The 19,793-nt window shown below is 41.5% G+C and overlaps 2 protein-coding genes across 2 annotated transcripts; both read left to right on the top strand.

Moving 5' to 3' along the window:
- Positions 1-1,840: 1,840 nt before the first annotated feature.
- On the top strand, positions 1,841-14,573 carry lin28aa (lin-28 homolog Aa). The gene is made up of 4 exons (XM_058053347.2): positions 1,841-2,244; positions 2,347-2,531; positions 8,803-8,987; positions 11,608-14,573. Exons 1-4 carry the CDS (start codon positions 2,136-2,138, stop codon positions 11,840-11,842), a joined length of 714 nt encoding a protein of 237 aa, XP_057909330.2. The 5' UTR covers positions 1,841-2,135; the 3' UTR covers positions 11,843-14,573.
- A 202-nt stretch (positions 14,574-14,775) lies between these two features.
- mecr (mitochondrial trans-2-enoyl-CoA reductase) lies at positions 14,776-19,778 on the top strand. Its single transcript, XM_058053752.2, has 10 exons — positions 14,776-15,086; positions 15,567-15,664; positions 15,735-15,866; positions 15,959-16,102; positions 17,208-17,310; positions 17,436-17,538; positions 17,975-18,048; positions 18,118-18,178; positions 18,252-18,324; positions 19,448-19,778. The coding sequence occupies exons 1-10, from the start codon at positions 14,881-14,883 to the stop codon at positions 19,609-19,611; spliced, it is 1,158 nt and encodes a 385-aa protein (XP_057909735.2). The 5' UTR covers positions 14,776-14,880; the 3' UTR covers positions 19,612-19,778.
- Positions 19,779-19,793: the final 15 nt, after the last annotated feature.

Below are 19,793 nucleotides of genomic sequence, written 5' to 3'. Positions count from 1 at the left end.
CATGGGGATGAATAAAGTATCGACCTACCCACAATCACCCAAACACACAAAAAAGGTCATATTTATAATTTTTGCCCGGTTTCTTTCGTCTCCAAATTGCATGATGTACTTTTCAAATATTTATGCAACCTAATTCATCACATAGAAACATTGATCATCATATAGACATGAAAATAAATATAATAATGCCAGAAAGTAATCCATAGGTTGTAATTTATGTCAAAATATGATCCTGTGTTTTATCTATGATGTGCGTTTGTATGTTTTAAAAAGATGATTTTTCTTCTGTGTCTTTCAGATTCGGTCATCTTATCAGTGGAGGGGGGTCGACATATTAACATGATGTGATCAATCACGGTATTGATCCATGCATCGGTTTGAGGTGCTTGCCTTATTTTCTTGGAGCTTGACTCAAAGGGGACCTATTGTGTTCATTTTAGGCCCTTTGTATTGAGTTGTGGACTCCTATAGAACAGCTACACACGATAACCTGCACAGGAAGCTTTCTAGATCTTCAAGAATCTGTGCCCATTCTAAATGGATTTCCAAAAAACAGTTTGTTTTAATTAATTCCACCCACGGCCCGCTTCAGGGGAAAGCCACTCTGCTGTGATTGCATTCACTCAGCTTGTACCTGGGCATGCCCATATAAGGAAGAGAGGTAACCGGGAGCCTGTGTCAGGAAAAAAAAGCGTTTTGAGTCATCCCAAACTTCATTCAGGACTCACTTCCAAATTTGCAAACCTCATAATCTGAAAATACAACATCCTAACAACATTTATAGGTCAGAAAAGTGGGGGGGGGGGGGGAAGCATAATAGGTGCTTGAGCTGCTGGTTTGAAATGTCCCTCTTTTGTTTGTTTTGTTTTGACCCTATATTTTGCAGCCAAACAGCTAAAACAACAATGAAACATGAGGCAACATATACAAGGCAAATATTAAATAAATCTGACGATGCAGCCTTATCGCATAAAAATGCCATCGATAAGGCCTGTAATTTGAAATTTTATTAAACGTGGCTTAATTTGATAATTTAAAGTACTATTATTTTAGATTTTTATTAAGATTCCTGCATGTGGAATAATTGTTGTGAAAAGGCGTAATATTAAAAACACTAATAAGAATAAAAAAATAAACTGATAGAGACAATCTAAAAGTCAAGATAATATGACATATTTGTAAAAAAACAGCATATAAAATAGCAAAAAATTATAATTAATAACGAAAAAATCCACAAATAATAGCCAGCATATAACATGACTAATTATTTACAGTATTCAAAACATTTTTTGTTAGGTTTAAATGAGTGAAAATAGTTGATGAAAAATTTTAAAAAATATATATAATTTTACACATATATATGAGCTATTTTTAAACCATGATCAGTTCATGAAATATATCTAAAAATAGCAAGTAAAACTGCTAAATATTTTTTTAAAGCACACGAATTATACAAATATGCACAAAAATATATATAATAAAAATTCACTAAAACTATCATACAACAAATTACAATTCACAAAACAAAATTCTAAATCAAAGTTTTAACAATCATAATTTCATAACCATATAACAAAGAAAATAGCAAATTAAATGGCAACATATTTTTAATGCACAAAATACTATTAATTGATCAGCATTACACAACTTTGTTGTTGTTGAAAGAGGACAAAATGTTCAACTCTCATCCAATTTGCCACCTTGTCCTCATTGGGTGAGCTGGAGCCTATCCCAGCTGACCATAATTAGCAAAAATAAATAAATAAATCACCTTAAAATGTCAACCAAAAAATGTTTTTTGTACGTCATACAACAAACATCATATACAATCAACTTAAACACACCACAATGAAATGTTGATTTAATCTTATGATTATAAGGGTTCTGACCGAACCTTGTAGTGGTGATAGGTGTGTGTATGTGTGTGTGCGGAAAGAAATGACTATTGTGTGTGTGTGTGTGGGGGGGGGGGTCCAAAGACGCAAACATGGCAGAATGAGTGAAATCAGTCCAACCTGATTGGGCGGGGCTTTCTTTGCATTGTCTTTTGCAATCTCTCCAATTGTGAGGGGGGTTCCACTGCCAGCCCCCTTTTTGTCCCCCCCCTCTCTCTCTCTTCCCCAGCTTGACTTTGCATGAGAGTGGAAACCTGCGTGGATTTGAGGAGACGCCAGCCGAGGGGAGCGTGGTTGCTTAATATTCGAGACGAGGACATGGGCTCCGTTTCCAACCAGGACTTCCCAGGTGGGTCGAGGAGGTAAAAAGTCCTCCCCCAGGCATGAATGAGTGAGGTTGGAAGTGTGGGGGGGTATCACAAGTTAGAAATATATATGATTGTGTTTGCAGGGGTGTGCAAGGCCGACGAGAACTCGGGCCCCAGCATCACGGAGGAGGTGGAGGACTCCACGCAGTCCTTCCACGGCCTCGGCGTGTGTAAGTGGTTCAACGTGCGGATGGGTTTCGGCTTCCTGTCCATGACCAACCGGGAGGGCGTGCAGTTGGAGGAGCCAGTGGACGTGTTCGTGCACCAGGTAGGACCCACCCGTGTTTTTTTTTTACCCCATTTTCCTTAAAAAGTACAACTTAGTACTCTTTGCAACTAACATGAAATGCACGTATAACTCAGATTCTTTTTTGTAGTGGTGGGGGGGGGGGGGTTGTGGGTCATCATTGTGGGTGTTTCCTCCCCCCATGGTGCAGCAGCCAGGCCATGTGATGCAATGTGAACAACTGTATGTTGTTTTATTTTTCTTTTATTTTTATTATTTATTGTCATAGGCACACATGAGGTTTTCATTTTGGATACATTTAATCCTTAATAATCATCTCATATCAACAGCTACATTATGTACATTTTACATTTACTCATCTGCTTAACAATCACTATATTTTTTCACCAGTTTATGCTTTTGTTTTTCATAGTTAATTATTGGATTTGGTTTGGATTTGATTTCAGATATTTCTTGTGTAATATCAATCTATTTTTGATGATAAAAGTCATCAGATGTTGAATATAGGTGATATAGTTAAATGAGGTATATTGGAATTATTATTAAGTTTTTCTTTATTTTTATTGCAGTGGGGAAAAAAAACAAATCAGAATCAGAAATGGTTTATTGCCAGGTATGATCAAACACATACTAGGAATTTGTTTTGGTGAAGTAGGTGCAGACACATCTATTAAAAAAAGAATGAAAATACAAAATATACAGAATAAACAGTATAAATATAAATAAATCAAATTATGTGATTATTTTAACTTCGGTATGTTTTTAAAAAATAATAAAAATCCCCCCACATCAGCGGCTAAATGTATATGTTAATTAAAAAAAGTGTACTATTTATCTTTCTTTTGTTTGATTATGCAATCTTGTTATCCACAATGAAGGGGGTGGGAGGCAACAGGAGATAAAATTGGTGTATTTAATTTTAATTTTTACTATTTTAGATTTATTTATTATTATTATTATTATACTTTTCTATCATCCCTGAGGGTAAATCTACATAATTGTCACTGTTAAAAAATAATAAAAATCCCCCCACATCAGCGGCTAAATGTATATGTTAATTAAAAAGGTGTACTATTTATCTTTCTTTTGTTTGATTATGCAATCTTGTTATCCACAATGAAGGAGGAGGGGGGCAGCAGGAGATAAAATTTGTGTATTTAAATTTAATTTTTACTATTTTAGATTTTTTTATTATTATTTATTTTATTATTATTACTCCCTGAGGGTAAATCTACATAATTGTCATAAAGTAATCATCATATAGAATCAGGAGCTACATTCACATTTAAAATAAAAAAATCTATTTTCTTTGATGTAATTATCCTGTTTATTTGTGTGCATAAAATGAGTCGGATTAATAAATTTGGAATGTATTTTATACTTTTATTAATTTTTTCATTATTTAGTATTTAGTAGGAAGTGGGGAAATGCCACAAATTTATAAATTAGAAGTCTACTCCATTCATTCCATGCCATCAGTCGCAAACAATACATGGAAAAAAACATATTTTCAGAATTAAATCCACACAGAAAATAAGTTACTGTTGATAAATTTCATATTTTTGTATTTTAATCACAGAAAAAAGTGAAATATTCCAATAAAATCTAAGTATATTCAACTTAATGATAACTTACCGCTATCAGTGGGAGGTGCAGAGGGGTCCTCGCTGCACCCCACCCTGCCTACCATCACCTCCACCGTTCTCAATGAGTGCCTACATTGCTGTGTGATAAGATTGGGTGGGGGGGGGGCTTAGCATGTGAATGAGAGGAAGAGACGCTAGCTCCATTCACCTCAAGGTGCCTGTCGTAAAGTCATTAACGGGTCTTTTCTGTCTGTCTGAACCCCTGCCAACCACCCCCCCATCACCAAATTTAGATGTTTTATTGTCATTGTGCGAAATATACAACTTTTCTTAACGTTAAGATGTATTTAAAAGTTAATGTGATGTCAATACTAACATATTTTTTGATGTATTTAATGACAAAACTTGTGTTGTAGTATTATTAGTCTTATTAGCAACAACATTTCTACCAGTCTTTTTGTTTCTTTGTTTCTAAAATGTACTAGCCAATTAAAAAAAAACACATACGTCGCCCCGGGTGCCGCATTTTGGACACCATTTTAAATCATCTTATCCAATCAAGCTGATGATTATTTGATTGCACATCAAGTTTGAAATTTAATGTTCATTCCAAAAGTGTCTCATTCAACGAAACTTAAGAAAGGTGTCACTGATGGCTGACAACCAATCCCCCCCCCCTCCTTCGGCAACCCCTACCGCCCAACCCCACTTCCTTTCACTGGAGGGAAGCGAGACGCACGTGTCAATGACGGATTATAAGAGGTTATGGCTGCGTTAAAAAAAAAAAAAAAGCCCTGAAATTAGTAGCCTTGTTTCACAGAAAATAAACTCCCAGTATCTACTGGGCCTTTGTGCAGGTGGACAATAGGACCATGCATGTGAATGGGGCACCCCCTCAGCCGTGACCGAGCCCCTCTTTGTCTCGGTGGCGGTTCTTATAGCGCCCCACCACCACCACCCAACCAACCATGGCTGTGATGTCTTACTTCCAGACACATTCTCAATTTTTATAGTAGAAAACAACAAAAGATACTTCGGGTGTATCCCTTTAAAAAAAAAAAAAACAAAACACAACAAAACCAAACAAACTTAACTCCACCTTAATCTTCTGTATACCTGCTGGAGACTTGTTGACGAGGGCCTAGCATTGGTGTGGTGGGGGAAGGTCACACGTTGGGAGAGGAAGTGGGTTAACGGTCACCATCAGGGCCCAGAGGCTTGATGTGATTGGGGTTGTAAGCGCTACTTGTTGGGTGGTTGTGGTGGTCGTCCACCGGCCCGAGCGGTCATGCCTATGTGGGACATTGCAGCAGATGGTCAGAAGATGGTCGTTTTTTTTTCGCTACAAGGATTCACAAATCGAAATGAGCTCGTTAGTGGCAGTCCTTAGAGTCCGACTCTGTTTGTGATGGGGGTCAATTATCTGAATTATATGTAATGGTAATGGTTTTATTTCATTTGAACATGCATCAGATTGCAATTGAATGCATCACATAATCAATCCACAGCAAAGCTTATTAAATCCTACCCCTCCATCTGGTACTTTTACAATCAGTAACTGTTACATTTGTTCACTTCCTGCTTTCCATAATACAGTTTAAGTTTTTTTTTTTAATAATGCACCTCGTACCGAAGTACAAGGTGATAGATGTAGTTCTTATTAACTGCCGGATCGCACAAAAAGTATATGAGCAATTCTATAAATGAGTTTCCATTCCCAGAATGCATACCCCAGGTTAGCTGGTTTGTGCATTGGATTCTAATTTACATACTGTTACTAGGGAGCAACGCCAAAATGAAAATTAATTTCAGAAAACAACAACTGGAATGATACAGCATTCTTACAAGAAGCAACGAAGTCTGTAAAATTAAATAATAATAAAAAAAATCCAGAAATTGTTACAACTATAATGATGAAAATGGTAATATTAATGATGATTATAATAATGGTGATAATAATAATAATGGTAATAATGATAAAGATAATAAGAATAATAATATTACAATGATAATAATAAGACTGTGGCATGAACATGATTATATCTTTTATAAGCTTTTGCTTCTGCCTACTCCTTTTGGGCTTGTGATCAGATAGTTGAATACAAATGTAAATAATGGAAAGTTATATTTTGATTGATGTAAGAAATGCACTGTAATAATGTTTCATATATTTTCCCAAATATGCCAGTTTCATGTGCAAAATCGTTACCGACATGCAGTGAAAAAAAAAACTCAATAATTTTGCAATGCAGCACTACTCATCCGTCAACTGATTCGAATTTGGTGTCGGTCGGATCAATACCCTTGAAGGAGTCGATTATTTACAGTATAAAATACCACATCCTTGTGCTGATTGGTTGTCATTATACTACCTTTTATAGTGAATTATGCCATGGACACCTACCAGAGGAAGTAAATATGGTCCTTTGCCCCCATTTAAAGGGTACATTTGTCAGGAAGTCACGCAAGGATCTTATCCTTGTTGTTTTTGCTCTCTAACTATCGTAGCTCTAAGCTATCTTCATGTTTGCCGAGGCCCCACCTTCATTGTCACCCCCTTGATTAATTCAGCTAGTCGGCCCCCTGGCACGCGTAGTTAAACAAACCCCAACATGAAAATCGCACATCAAGATGTCGCGAGGAGGGTTCATGGTGGGGTGCGTTTGGGGAAAAAAAGGGGGGGGGTGGGGGTGTTATCAAAGGAAGACATCAGTCAGACCAACACTTCTACCCTTAAACTTTCAATCTTGTTTTGCCTTTTTGTGCCGAACAACCATGCGAGGAATGTCATTCTGATCACCCCTCACGCTCCCTCCCTCCTCCTCCTCCTCCAAAAAAAAAAAACCTCCCAGAGAAGCCACCCTGCCTTCCCACCCCACCCCCACACATCATGCTAACCCTTGCATCCTGCAGTTTGGGTCTTTAGTAGCGGTGGTCAGTGTGTTCGTAGAGTGGGGGGCAGCAGTCTGGAATGCTGTTCTTCCATCCAGAGAAGCGGTAGTGGGGGGGTGGGTTGAAGGTTACCCTCATCAGGTTGACCACTTGGAACATTGTTGGGGGGGGGCAGAAAAAGGCATTAAGCACCAACACTGCAGGGCAATGTATGTGTTTGCATACAGGAGGTGTGTATTATTTATCCGGTGACACAATGAAGAATGCCTCTTGTTAACAACCCCCCCCCCCACCCTCCACCCCCTTCCACACAGTACTTAAAGCACCTAAATGCCTAAAAGACACACAATGCAAAATAACAGCAATTATCCAAATTCTGAGGTAGCAACAGAGGTGGGACCATACCTGTGTGAAAGTGTATACCACAATGCCGGGACAAGAGTGGGACGTTTAAGATCTGACACTTCACTAAGGTAGAACCCCCACCCCCCACCCCCTTCCACACAGTACTTAAACCACCTAAATGCCTAAAAGACACGCAATGCAAAATAACAGCAATTATCCAAATTCTGAGGTAGCAACAGAGGTGGGACCATACCTGTGTGAAAGTGTACACCACAATGCTGGGACAAGAGTGGGATGTTTAAGATCTGACTCTTCACTAAGGTAGAAAATTAAGTCTTGCTCCCCTCAAACACAGATTTACTGGGTTCTGTGTGAAATGGGTAGAAGAAAACAAGTTTTTTCTCTTTGAACGGTTGGATGCAGTAAGGCAGACATTCTAAACATCCTCAAAAGCCCTGAGGGGTATGGAACAAAAAAGTGGTAGACCCAAAACATGTCACACGCCCTGAGCCAGAGGATGTGATTGGCTGTTGTTTACTAATGGCGAGTACAGTCGAGAACGGCATCGGTGAGAGAAGGGATTTAAACATGGATGGGACATTGAGAGGTGGAAAAGGGGTTTTATACATACATAACCTTGACGGTCCTGATGGCTTCCAACGTTACCGGAATGACAAGGAGAACCCACCTGAGATGTTTTCCACAGGGTACAGCGGAGGGGACGCTAGTTTGCTGTTTCCTTCAAAGGAACAATTGACCTTCAGGTTGTTCAGGGGCGTCAAATGGTGGATGGGTATGTGGAGATGTCATATTTCCCACACAATTTTCTAACCGGGCTGCACGGCGGTCGAGTGGTTAGCGCGCAGACCTCACAGCTAAGAGACCAGGGTTCAGTTCCCCCCATGGCCATCTCTGTGTGGAGTTTGCATGTTCTCCCCGTGCATGCGTGGGTTTTCTCCGGGTACTCCGGTTTCCTCCCACATTCCAAAAACATGCTAGGTTAATTGGCGACTCCAAATTGTCCATAGGTATGAATGTGAGTGTGAATGGTTGTTTGTCTATATGTGCCCTGTGATTGGCTGGCGACCAGTCCAGGGTGTACCCCTCTCGCCCGAAGACAGCTGGGATAGGCTCCAGTACCTTCCGCGGCCCTCGTGAGGAAAAGCGGTAGAAAATGAATGAATGAATGAATGAATGACAGAACACAGCAAAGCGTAGCATTGCCCTGATAGTGTGCACTTTCATACAGCAACACAACATCCTAGATAATAAGGATGTTGTAAGAATGTTATATGGACAGTGACCATTGCCTTTAACCCAACAAGGTGGTAGAAACGGGTCGACACATCGCATTGCCGAATACCTATTCAAGGCGGGAAGTTGCCAAATCAACCTTGCTCCGCAATTCCGGTGCCATTTACACAGAAAAAAATCTTCAGTTTTCGCTGATTTTTTTTCTCCCCACACAGAGCAAGTTACACATGGATGGCTTCCGCAGTCTGAAAGAAGGTGAAGCCGTGGAGTTTACCTTCAAGAAATCCTCAAAGGGTCTGGAATCGCAGCGGGTCACGGGTCCCGGCGGCGTCCACTGTGTGGGCAGCGAACGCCGACCTAAAGGCAAGAAAGTCCAGAAGCGACGCTCGAAAGGAGATCGGTAAGAGACTTGACTTTTCTTTATGATGCTTTTTTGATGCCCTCTGCAGTCCCTGGTAAAAATGAATGAGTCCTGAACGCGGACCCAAAAAGCGCAATTAGTAGCACCCTATGGAAAGAATGGGGGGGGGGGGCAAATTCAGTTGATATGCCTTATGACCATAAATGTCACACAGTAGAGTGAACACTACTTCCTGGTTCATGGACGATGATGAACTGCCATGACACCATTTTTCAAATTTTTATAGGTTCTTCCTTTTCCTTTCATTAAGATCCGTCTTGTTATTTTGGGTGTAATCCTGCCAACCGTGTGTCCTCCTATTCATTGTTTTCCCATGTCAAAGTGGTTCAGTCCAATTTAGCTTCATACTGTTTAGCTTCTACTGCCTCCTGTCCTGAAACCCCCCACCTTTAGGCAGCTAGAAAGGGTCACATCACCAAGCTGCCATGACACAAATTTTTATAGGTTCTTCCTTTTCCTTTCATTAAGATTTGTCTTGTTATTTTGGGTGTAATCCTGCCAACCGTGTGTCCTCCTATTCATTGTTTTCCCATGTCAAAGTGGTTCAGTCCAATTTAGCTTCATACTGTTCTCCTGTCCTGAAACCCCCCACCTTTAGGCAGCTAGAAAGGGTCACATCAGCAAGCTGGACGTGTGACCTGGATCAATAACTGTTTAAAATCTGCAACCCCCCCGACTCCAGTGGATTAACACCCAGAACTGTTCCTCATGTTCAACCAAAACCAAGAAATAACGTTGAAATACACCACTTGGATGTTCAACGGAATATTTCAGTACCATGTTTTGTTTTTTTATAGCTCTATTCTTTGAATATCATGACAGCGTGGAGGGGGGGGGGTTTGAGGTGTATCACCTTCACCCCACTGTCACTGGTGATTAGAACCAGGGAGTAGTTGGTATGAGAAAGGGGATCATTATGACTTCAAAGAGTCCTGCGAGGCCTGCTTTTGGTTCAATAACTCTCCTTGGACGGCGCTAATCCATTGATAAGATATCGTTCCCCCTCCGGCCATCAAGTTTCATTATGCAACATTGGACGCTTTCATTTGGTGGACCAAATTGGGGGGGGGGTGAAAGATTGCTTTCGGTGCTGCCACATTTCTCGGTCGTATTTGGTAGCGTGGAAGAAACCGCTGTCCGTTTAATTGATAACAGATGCAAGAGGCAAGGCAAGCTGGGTGAAAGGTCAGGGTTGCCATGACAACAATGTATGAGTACTGCAAGCGCACTGCGGTGGGGTGCTGGGGATGGGTTAAAGAACTGAGAAGGGGGGGTGGGGGTCAAGGTTCAGAGGTCATTACTGCCGCCCTCTTGGACAAAGGACCACTTCCCCTGCACTCGCCACTGCGCGTCTCCTGATCGATGTCGATTCAGGGAGGTTCCACGGGTTGGACACCCGCGCCATCCCAATGGGCGCCACCACAAAGCAGCGCTGACCCCTGGGCAGCCGCACCCCCCACCTCCCCCCTGTACAATGCTCATCTGTTTCTTTAGTGGGTGGCAAGGATTTGTCCCTTAATGGTACAAAGTGACCACCACACGCCCACCACCCATCTGTCTTGTAGGCAATGCACACGTGGCCTTTCTATAGTTTACGTCCAAACGGAGGTGGACCATTTGCCATTGTTTGAACCCATAGTTCAAAGCCAATAAACTCAACTGGGATTGGATATCTGACTTGACGCCACCTCAAATTAAATACATACCTTTATCATTGAACAATAATAATAACAATAATAGTGTAGCAACGTTTTAGTAATGTAAGATGTTAAGCCCTGTATAAGTTAGTTCCATCCTTTCAGTTATTCCATTGACTCTACATGTGATGACCTGAAATGCCCCCCCTGCAAGGTATACAGTCGGGATGAAATGTCGCCCTCTAGCGGCACACGGCGTCAGGTTCCATTATATACACTGTATGAACTATGCCAGTTGTATTAATGGTCACCCTATATAATTTATTCATTCATTCATTTTCTACCGCTTATCCTCACGAGAGTTGCAGGGGGTGCTGGAGCCTATTCCAGCTGTCTTCGGGTGAGAGGTGGCGTGCACCCTGGACTGGTCGCCAGCCAATCACAGGGCACATATAGACAAACAACCATTTACACTCACATAATTGGAGTCGCTAATTAACCTAGCATGTTTTTGGAATGTGGGAGGAAACTGGAGAAAACCAACGCATGCACGGGGAGAACATGCAAACTCCACACAGAGATGGCCATGGGTGGAATTGAACCCGGGACTCCTAGCTGCGAGCCGCATATAATTATTAATTCATTCATTTAATTTTCTACCGCGGGGTAGTGGGTGGTGCTGGAGCCTATCCCAGCTGATCGCCAGCAAATCACAGGGCACATATAGACAAACAACCATTCACACTCACATTCATACCTATGGACAATTTGGAGTCGCCAATTAACCTAGCATGTTTTTGGAATGTGGGAGGAAACCGGAGTACCCGGAGAAAACATGCAAACTCCACACAGAGATGGCCGAGGGTGGAATTGAACCCTGGTCTCCTAGCTGTGAGGTCTGCGCGCTAACCACTCGACCGCCGTATATAATTACTAATGACTATTTTTGTGAATACTTCCAGGTGCTACAACTGCGGCGGCCTGGACCACCACGCTAAGGAGTGCAAGTTGCCACCTCAGCCCAAAAAGTGCCATTTCTGCCAGAGCATTGATCACATGGTGGCCAACTGTCCAATCAAAGCACAGCAATCCTCGCCGGGTTCTCAGGGAAATCCTTCGTCCTTGAAGGGAGACGAGGAGGAGCACGGACGCTCTTCTGCACCTCCGCCTGTGCCTCCTCAGGAGCCCTCTGATTAGCTGGTCGGTGACGGGGAGGTGATGGGTAGCACGGAGGCCAATCAAACTGCTTTAACGGAGAAGAAGGAGGCCTGAAGCTTCTTTTTGGAACTACCTCAGGTTGAAAAATATTCTCATGAATGCTGCAGATTTTGTTATTGATTACACTCAGGAATTCCGCTGTTTTATTGCACTCATTCCAATAGTGAGAATCGGTGCTCTTCTTGGATGAAGAGGACCACCACCATCATGTTAAATCACTCTTTTTTTTAAAAAAAAAAACAAATTTGGCCTCTTATTAGGCAGCTCTACCTCTTTTTTTTACGTTTTTTTTAAACTCAGGTCATCACATCGCACACTTTAGCTGCCTTACTTTCCTGATGAGCGATGTGACAGTGGGTGGGGTTCCGGGGTGGGAAGGGTTTAGGGCGTTAAGATTACTACAGTGCCACTATTGACGGCCACGTTGAATGTCAAAATCGGTGATCATTTTTTGTGATCATTTTTTTGCTTTTAAATCATGGTGGCATTATGCTACACTATCAGTACTAATCATCCTAACCACACATGATTCATAGAGATTTAATCACATGCTAATCCCAGCATTAATCCACAGCTGTCCTCCCAAAACAGCGGATGTCCCCATTTTTTTTTTCCTCCCCTCTTAGCTCCCTTTGAGGAATAGTTCTAGAACCCTCGGGAACAAGCCTGAGCAGAGCAGACCTGTAGACCTACCTAGCTAAATGGTGTCATACTCCCGTTTTACAGGAGACGGCGACGCCTAATTAATATATACTGTATGTAAAGTTATGCTTTTTTTTTCTTTTTGGAAAAAGAGAGAGAATGCTATGTATTTATTTTCATCCCAGATGTGATGCAGCTTCTCAGCCTCATATTACTCATTTTAACCTTACAGTTCACCGTAGTAGACATTAGGGACGGGCGTAGTCATTGATTTCTGTGTGTCCAAAGTGCGACCCAGGGGCCATTTGTGGCCTGCCATTGTTTTGTTTTTTTATTTGCCCTTGGCATAGTAGATTAAAATGAAATCCTTATGAATGATATGTTAGATATTACACCCATTTGCTTTGTCACCAACGACACAGACTGCTTTAGTTTTATCATCTATAATATACAGTATCGGTTGCACGGTGATTGAGTGGTTAGCATGTAGCCCATACAGCAAGAAGACCCGAGTTCGATTCCAACCCTGACAGTTCTCACTGTGCATGCGTGGGTTTTCTCCGGGTACTCCGCTTTCCTCCCACATTGGCGACTCCAAATTGTCCATAGGTATGAATGTGAGTGTGAATGGTTGTTTGTCTATATGTGCCCTGTGATTGGCTGGCGACCAGTCCAGGGTGTACCCTGCCTCTCGCGTGAAGACAGCTGGGATAGGCTCCAGCACCCCTTCCCCAACCCTTGTGAGGATAAGCGGTAGAAAATGAATGAATGTACAGTATGGTTAGCTGGGATAGGCTCCAGCATACCCCTGCAAGCCTAGTGAGTATTAGCGGTATATAAAATAGATCACAAAAACAAAATAGGAGTTCAGAATAACACAACAATATATTTATTGATTTTTTTTCGCCCCCCTCATAGGCCTTTTTCCATCGAGGGCCTCATATAGAAAAATCAAAACATGCTTTGACGTTCTTTACTATGCTAAACAGTAGTTTGGGTATATGCTATTTGAAGAAAAAACATCTCAGCTTCATGTAATAGGGTGAGAAAGCAAATGAATGTGATATAGAATAATACAGTATATTGCATTAATGAATTAATTAAATTTTTACAATGTGCTGAGGGTCATTGAAAAATGACCTCCACTTTGGACACTCGGTCCAAGGAAATGTCATCAAATCTCTTGTAAAATACAGTATGTCATAGGATTTTTAACGCTTTTATCTATGCCAAAAAAAAAAACAATGCAATGTTACTCTGCACTAATCATGTGTAAGATGCATTAACATCTTCTGAGAAACTTCCTTTTTATGTGTTTTTTTTTTACTTTTAACATTCAGTATCATTCCTCTTCTCTCAGGAAAATGGTGTAAACTCAGGGATTTCAGCCATTTCTCCCTCTTCTCCTTTTTTTTTTTTTGTCCTGATTTGATATGCCACACCATGAAAGAAAATGTTCCGCTGTTGTTCTGTTCCTCTATAATGCTGGTAGATGGGGATGTAGTAGAATAAGAAGGGATGCAGGGTGGGGCTGATAGTGAAATCATCTCTCTCGAAACATGGCCAACGATTGGTGTTCCAGACTATCAATGCTTATGACAAATAGAATGTTGTCACACACACACATACACACACACATACACACACATACACAGTCACTGTACGTTGTGAAGGCAAGGTGGAAGTGCTTCCTGTTGATTTAGAAACTGTATTGTGATGTTTGCTCTATGATGTCATCCAACCCCTTCAATGACGTGTTTTGGTGATTTAATATTTCTAAGATTCTCAGGGTAACTCTTCTTTTGTTTTTGTTTTTTTTACTTATTTTATCTTTGTGACACATCAGCCATTTCATTACCGTAGTTTTTTGTGTTTTATCTAATCGGGTGAATGGCTCTAGAGCCCCAAAAATAAAAATTGTTTAAAAAGATGAAAGATGTGCATTTATGATGAATGTATGGATGTTTACCATAAAAAGATGATCAGGCGATGAGCAGCATGTATCAAGTATCACTGCCATGATGTTTCTATGTGGAAAGATCTGCTCCATTTCATAATAAATGTCAGTACTCACACATTATTGTCCTAGTTTCCTATGTCATAGCTGCAAAAATGGAAAAAGTTAGGTATTGTAGATTCACTGCTCAATTATTAAAAAATATTTGACCACTTTACTAAAGCATTTATGTACACAATACTGTACTGTAGTGCATAATGGTGCTGTATCCGCTAGGGGCGCTGTCGGCTATTTACATTTTAAATCGGGTCCATTGCAATATGGCCGCCCACAGTGAGCGGTCAGCTAGCTAGCCAATTCTTAAACACTTTTAAATAGCACTTCCACGGGATTATACTCGGTGCTACGCTGCGTCACAATGTGGACTCAAATCCGCGCAGTTTGTACTCAAAGGCACTACGCTTGTCGAAGAACATTTTTTGCCGTAGCTCATTTAAATCCGTCACGCTACCGACGTCACGCTAACCACTTGAGCCAACAGGCAGCCGCACTTTACGGACATCATGCTTCCACCTGCCAAGCTCTGGTGTACACAAATCACGGAGACCCTTCCAGTGTCATCCGGTAAGATATTTAACTACTAAACAATAAATATGTTATCTCAGCTAGTACAAGTAAGCTTTTTCAGACACCATGCATGGGTCAAACTGAAGCAACTGTGACTTTAAAAAATATATGGGTGGTCTTTTCACTGTTTTCTGTACTAATATACCCGATAAATGTGTTTCATTTGGTTATCAATCAGTTAAGGAATTACGAAACTAACTAACTAGATAGTTCCTCAGATAGGTATAGTTACCATTGGTGTTTACTCAACAGCAGAGAGTGCCAGGCTGTGACCTGTATTTGTACAAATGCAGCGGATTTCAAGGTGTAAGCTGGGTCAGACGTGACCAAAAGAGGTACAACAGCTCAAAAAAAGAAAGAAAATAGATGGCTGGATTATAAGAAAAGCACTAGCAGCTTCTCGTCCAGAATTTGCAGCATTTTCCGAGTGCATTATAAATAATGTAAAGTACAATGTGACGATTTTGTAATTGGCAGTTTAGAGGATTTGGACCTTCCGCAGCTGGGTACAAAAGATGTTTTGCTGAAAATCCTAGCAGCTCCCATCAACCCGTCTGACATCAACATGATCCAAGGTAACCCCTTCATTCATAGCATCACTCCTACACATATAACAAGCTTTGAAAGTATGCTGTGTTTTTCCAGGCACGTACGCCATCCTCCCTGACCTTCCTGCTGTGGGCGGTAACGAAGGAGTGGCCCAGGTGATGGAGGTGGGCAGCCAGGTGAAGTCCCTCCAAATAGGAGACTGGGTCATTCCGAAAGATGCCGGCCTGGGTAAATGAGTGAAACTGCAATGATATCTGCATCAATGGCATCTTTCTAATGTGTATTTTTATGTGTGTTTTTATGTGTGTGTGTGTGTGAAGGGATGTGGAGGACAGCAGCCGTGTTGAAAGAAGATGATGTCATCTCGGTGCCAAATGATATTCCCATGTTGTGTGCTGCCACGCTGGGGGTGAACCCTTGCACTGCGTTTAGGATGCTCTCAGACTTTGAGAGCCTCAAGCCAGGTAAGCTGGCATGCCATAGCATATGCTTTATGTCAATGTATATTATATACAGTAAAGTCTCGTTATATTAATGTCGGTTATAATGAATTACTACTTATTACGATACTATTTTCATTTCCCGGCATATTTCTAGTCTTTTATGATATAATTAGTTCCGTTAGTACGATACCCAGTTATTATGATAATCCGGTTACTACGATGCCCTTTTCATCTCCCGCCAGCCAATTTGGTCTGCTTATATCGATACAAAAGCAGCTTAAATCAATCTTTGCTTAAGGATTTCAATACCAAAAAAGAACACGGCGAACGGCTGCTTCCAGTCAACTTTATTTTTCACACCACCAGAGCGCAGCACACACACACCGATTCCCGCACTTCCTGGTTCACAGGTCATGCTCAACCCGCCCCACATAGCTGGCCAAACACATGCCTGCAACAGAAGAACCAACTGACATAGCATACACACCTATTCCAATGAAGACACAAGCGTACAAATACATGTATTTAATTGTGTTGTATTCAGATATCTTTTTATCGCTTGCAATAATCACTGTTTTTCATATGTACATGCTGGCGTTTGTGGAGAGAAACCACGAACGCAGTTGGTTCTTCTGTTGCAGGCATGTGTTTGGCCAGCTATGTGGGGCGGGTTGAGCATGACCTGTGAACCAGGAAGTGCGGGAATCGGTGTGTGTGTGCTGCGCTCTGGTGGTGGAAGTGTGAAAAATAAAGTTGACTGGAAGCAGCCGTTCGCCGTGTTCTTCTTTGGTATTGAAATCCTTAAGCAAAGATTGATTTAAGCTGCTCGACATTATTGTGCATTATTGCCCACTTTTAATGCAGTTTGGCGCAGGATCGGATATATGGATAGTCCGGTTATATCGGTACTTTTTCCGACTCCCGAGAATATCGATATAACGAGACTTTACTGTATATATATATATTCAAGGTTTTTTGTGTAGCCAAAGTAACCAAAATATTCTAATAAAAACAAAAGCCTTTCAAATGTATCACTAAGAATACACATACTGTTGGATGGACACTTCTGGATCTTGTTAGATGGTGCAGGTGTACCTAATGTTATGGGCTGTGTACGACCCTGCAGGTGATTCAGTAATCCAGAATGCAGCCAACAGTGGAGTTGGACAGGCGGTCATTCAACTTGCTGCAGCCAGGGGAATAAACACCATTAACGTGGTCCGAGACAGGTTTCTCCATTTTATATTCTTGGACTATTACATTACTGTATATTTTGGTATATGAGTAAGAGTAATTTAATAAAATAAGCTCTATTACTGCTTTTTATGAACTTCCTTCTAAAAAAACAAAAAAGGCCAGAGTTCACACAGCTCAGTGATAGGCTGAAAGCCCTTGGAGCCAGTCATGTGATCAAGGAGGAAGACCTCAGGCGACCCGAAATGAAGGAACTATTTCAGGTATGTCATTTAACAGACCCGAAAACCACAACACTGAAAATGCTGTGGGCTGCACGGCGGTCGAGTGGTTTGCGCGCACACCTCACAGCTAGGAGACCGGAGTTCAATTCCACCCACGGCTATCTCTGTGTGGAGTTTGCATGTTCTCCCCGTGCATACGTGGGTTTTTTTCCGGGTACTCCGGTTTCCTCCCACATTCCAAAAACATGCTAGGTTAATTGGCGACTCCAAATTGTCCATAGGTATGAATGTGAGTGTGAATGGTTGTTTGTCTATATGTACCCTGTGATTGGCTGGAAACCAGTCCAGGGTGTACCCCGCCTCTCATTGATAAAGGTTAACTTCATCTTACACTTTTACACAGATCCTCACACAGAACCGTTGCCATCTCTATTATTTTCTATGGGTAAACTTTCCACTTTTCGCTTCCTTTCAGACATGCCCAAGGCCTAAATTGGCCTTGAATGCAGTCGGAGGAAAGAGTGCGACTGAGCTGCTTCGTCATCTACAGTGAGATTGCACTGCCTTGAGTGGAATGCAAATATAACAATAAAGACATATGGTGGGTTTTTATTGCAGACTTGGAGGCTCCATGGTGACGTATGGGGGGATGTCCAAACAGCCGGTGACTGTCCCTGTGGTAAGAATCATCATTATGACACACACCAAAAAAAATCCAAAACCTCTAATACTCTCATTCTCGGATTCTCTAGAGTGCTCTTATTTTCAAGGATGTGAAAATCTGCGGCTTTTGGGTGACACAATGGAAGAGAGAGCACTCACACGGTGAGTTCACTGACACAGGTCCACATTTTGACGTTCATTTTCTACCGCTTTTCCTCACGAGGGTTGCGGGGGGTGCTGGAGCCTATCCCAGCTGTCTTCGGTCAAGAGGCGGGGTACACCCTGGACTGGTCACCAGCCAATCACAGGGCACATATAGACAAACAACCATTCACACTCACATTCATATCTCATGTTCATACATCATGTTTTTGGAATGTGGGAGGAAACCGGAGTACCCGGAGAAAACCCACGCATGCACGGGGAGAACATGCAAACTCCACACAGAGATGGCCGAGGTTGGAATTGAAACCTGGTCTTTTGACGTGTTGCATATAATTTTTTATCACTTTTTATAAAATTATAATTCAATGATATGAATATAAATGGTGCTCTGCGACTGGCTGGCGACCAGTCCAGTGTTGTACCCCTGCCTCACGCCCAAATTCAGCTGGGATAGGCTCCAGCATACCCAACAACTTTGTAGTCAGCAGTATCACCACCTGCAGGACTAGAGTGGAATATTATTGCGCGTTTTTTCAACTTTCCATTTTGTACTTGTATTAACAGCAACACTTACAACACAGCAAACATGCTTTGACATTCTATTACAGTAGAAAATGGAAGGATGGATGTTGGATGAATGTTTTTTTTCTTCCACAATCCATATGTGAAACATGAGCACATGTCTTTCTCTTTTCGGTGTGTTCTAAAAATATAAAAACATGAAAAGAGACAGCTCATTACTGCACGTAATGGGACACAACCATGCCGCCTACAAAGACCGCAATTAAAACACGTCCAAAAAAAACCCAACAAGGGGGGTATGGTTTTATATACATGCTGTAACCATGTATTAGCAGGTACAATAAAGTTTTACTTACAGTATTTTGCCCATTTTTAAGCATTAGCGGGACTTCCTTAGGAACGCCTACACCTAGTATTAACTTTTCCAAACTCAAAAACAACGTAGCAGCAATATGTGTTCCATCATGTACATTCTTAGCTAGTCTCATGTAAGGATTGTGGATGATGGGCAAAATGACAGAAAAAGTGTAGTTTTTCCTCTAAAGGAAATACTTGAACATCATGTGATGAATGAAAACATTGTCTCCGTACTCCGTAGATTCAACAGCATTCCGCTCCATGCTGGATCAACTCTGCTCCCTCATTCGCCAGAAGAAACTGAGCGCTCCAGTCTGCACCGAGGTCCGTCTCCACGACTACAGGAAAGCCCTGGACGTCGCCATGCAGCCTTTCACCTCCGCCAAGCAGGTCCTGATCACGTGACTCTTTGTTGGTTCGTCACGCAATAAATGTCCAGTTGAATATTTACTATCATTATCATGGGTCATATTTGTTACCAAGATAATCCACATAAGGATTGAGGCTGGTTGTGTTATGGTTTTATTAGGGGCTATAGCTAACATGATAGTGTTGGAGAGGAACAGCATGTGGAAAATATCATATAT

The sequence above is a fragment of the Doryrhamphus excisus genome, linkage group LG5, assembly GCF_037039965.1.
Source record: "Doryrhamphus excisus strain RoL-2023G ecotype Guam linkage group LG5, RoL_Dexc_Guam_v1.1, whole genome shotgun sequence".
Classification (NCBI taxonomy): domain Eukaryota; kingdom Metazoa; phylum Chordata; class Actinopteri; order Syngnathiformes; family Syngnathidae; genus Doryrhamphus; species Doryrhamphus excisus.
The sequence above is the reverse complement of the archived record's forward strand: the minus strand, read 5'-3'. Positions and strand labels throughout refer to the sequence as shown.

Bases quoted from the DNA above. Each gene is read 5' to 3' on its own strand.
- lin28aa (XM_058053347.2), top strand. From the start codon at position 2,136: ATGAGAGTGGAAACCTGCGTGGATTTGAGGAGACGCCAGCCGAGGGGA. The intron at 2,245-2,346 runs GTGGGTCGAGGA...TTGTGTTTGCAG, and splicing joins TTCCAACCAGGACTTCCCAG to GGGTGTGCAAGGCCGACGAG. The intron at 8,988-11,607 runs GTAAGAGACTTG...GAATACTTCCAG, and splicing joins CGACGCTCGAAAGGAGATCG to GTGCTACAACTGCGGCGGCC.
- mecr (XM_058053752.2), top strand. From the start codon at position 14,881: ATGTGGACTCAAATCCGCGCAGTTTGTACTCAAAGGCACTACGCTTGT. The intron at 15,665-15,734 runs GTAACCCCTTCA...GTGTTTTTCCAG, and splicing joins TGACATCAACATGATCCAAG to GCACGTACGCCATCCTCCCT. The intron at 18,179-18,251 runs GTAAGAATCATC...CGGATTCTCTAG, and splicing joins AGCCGGTGACTGTCCCTGTG to AGTGCTCTTATTTTCAAGGA.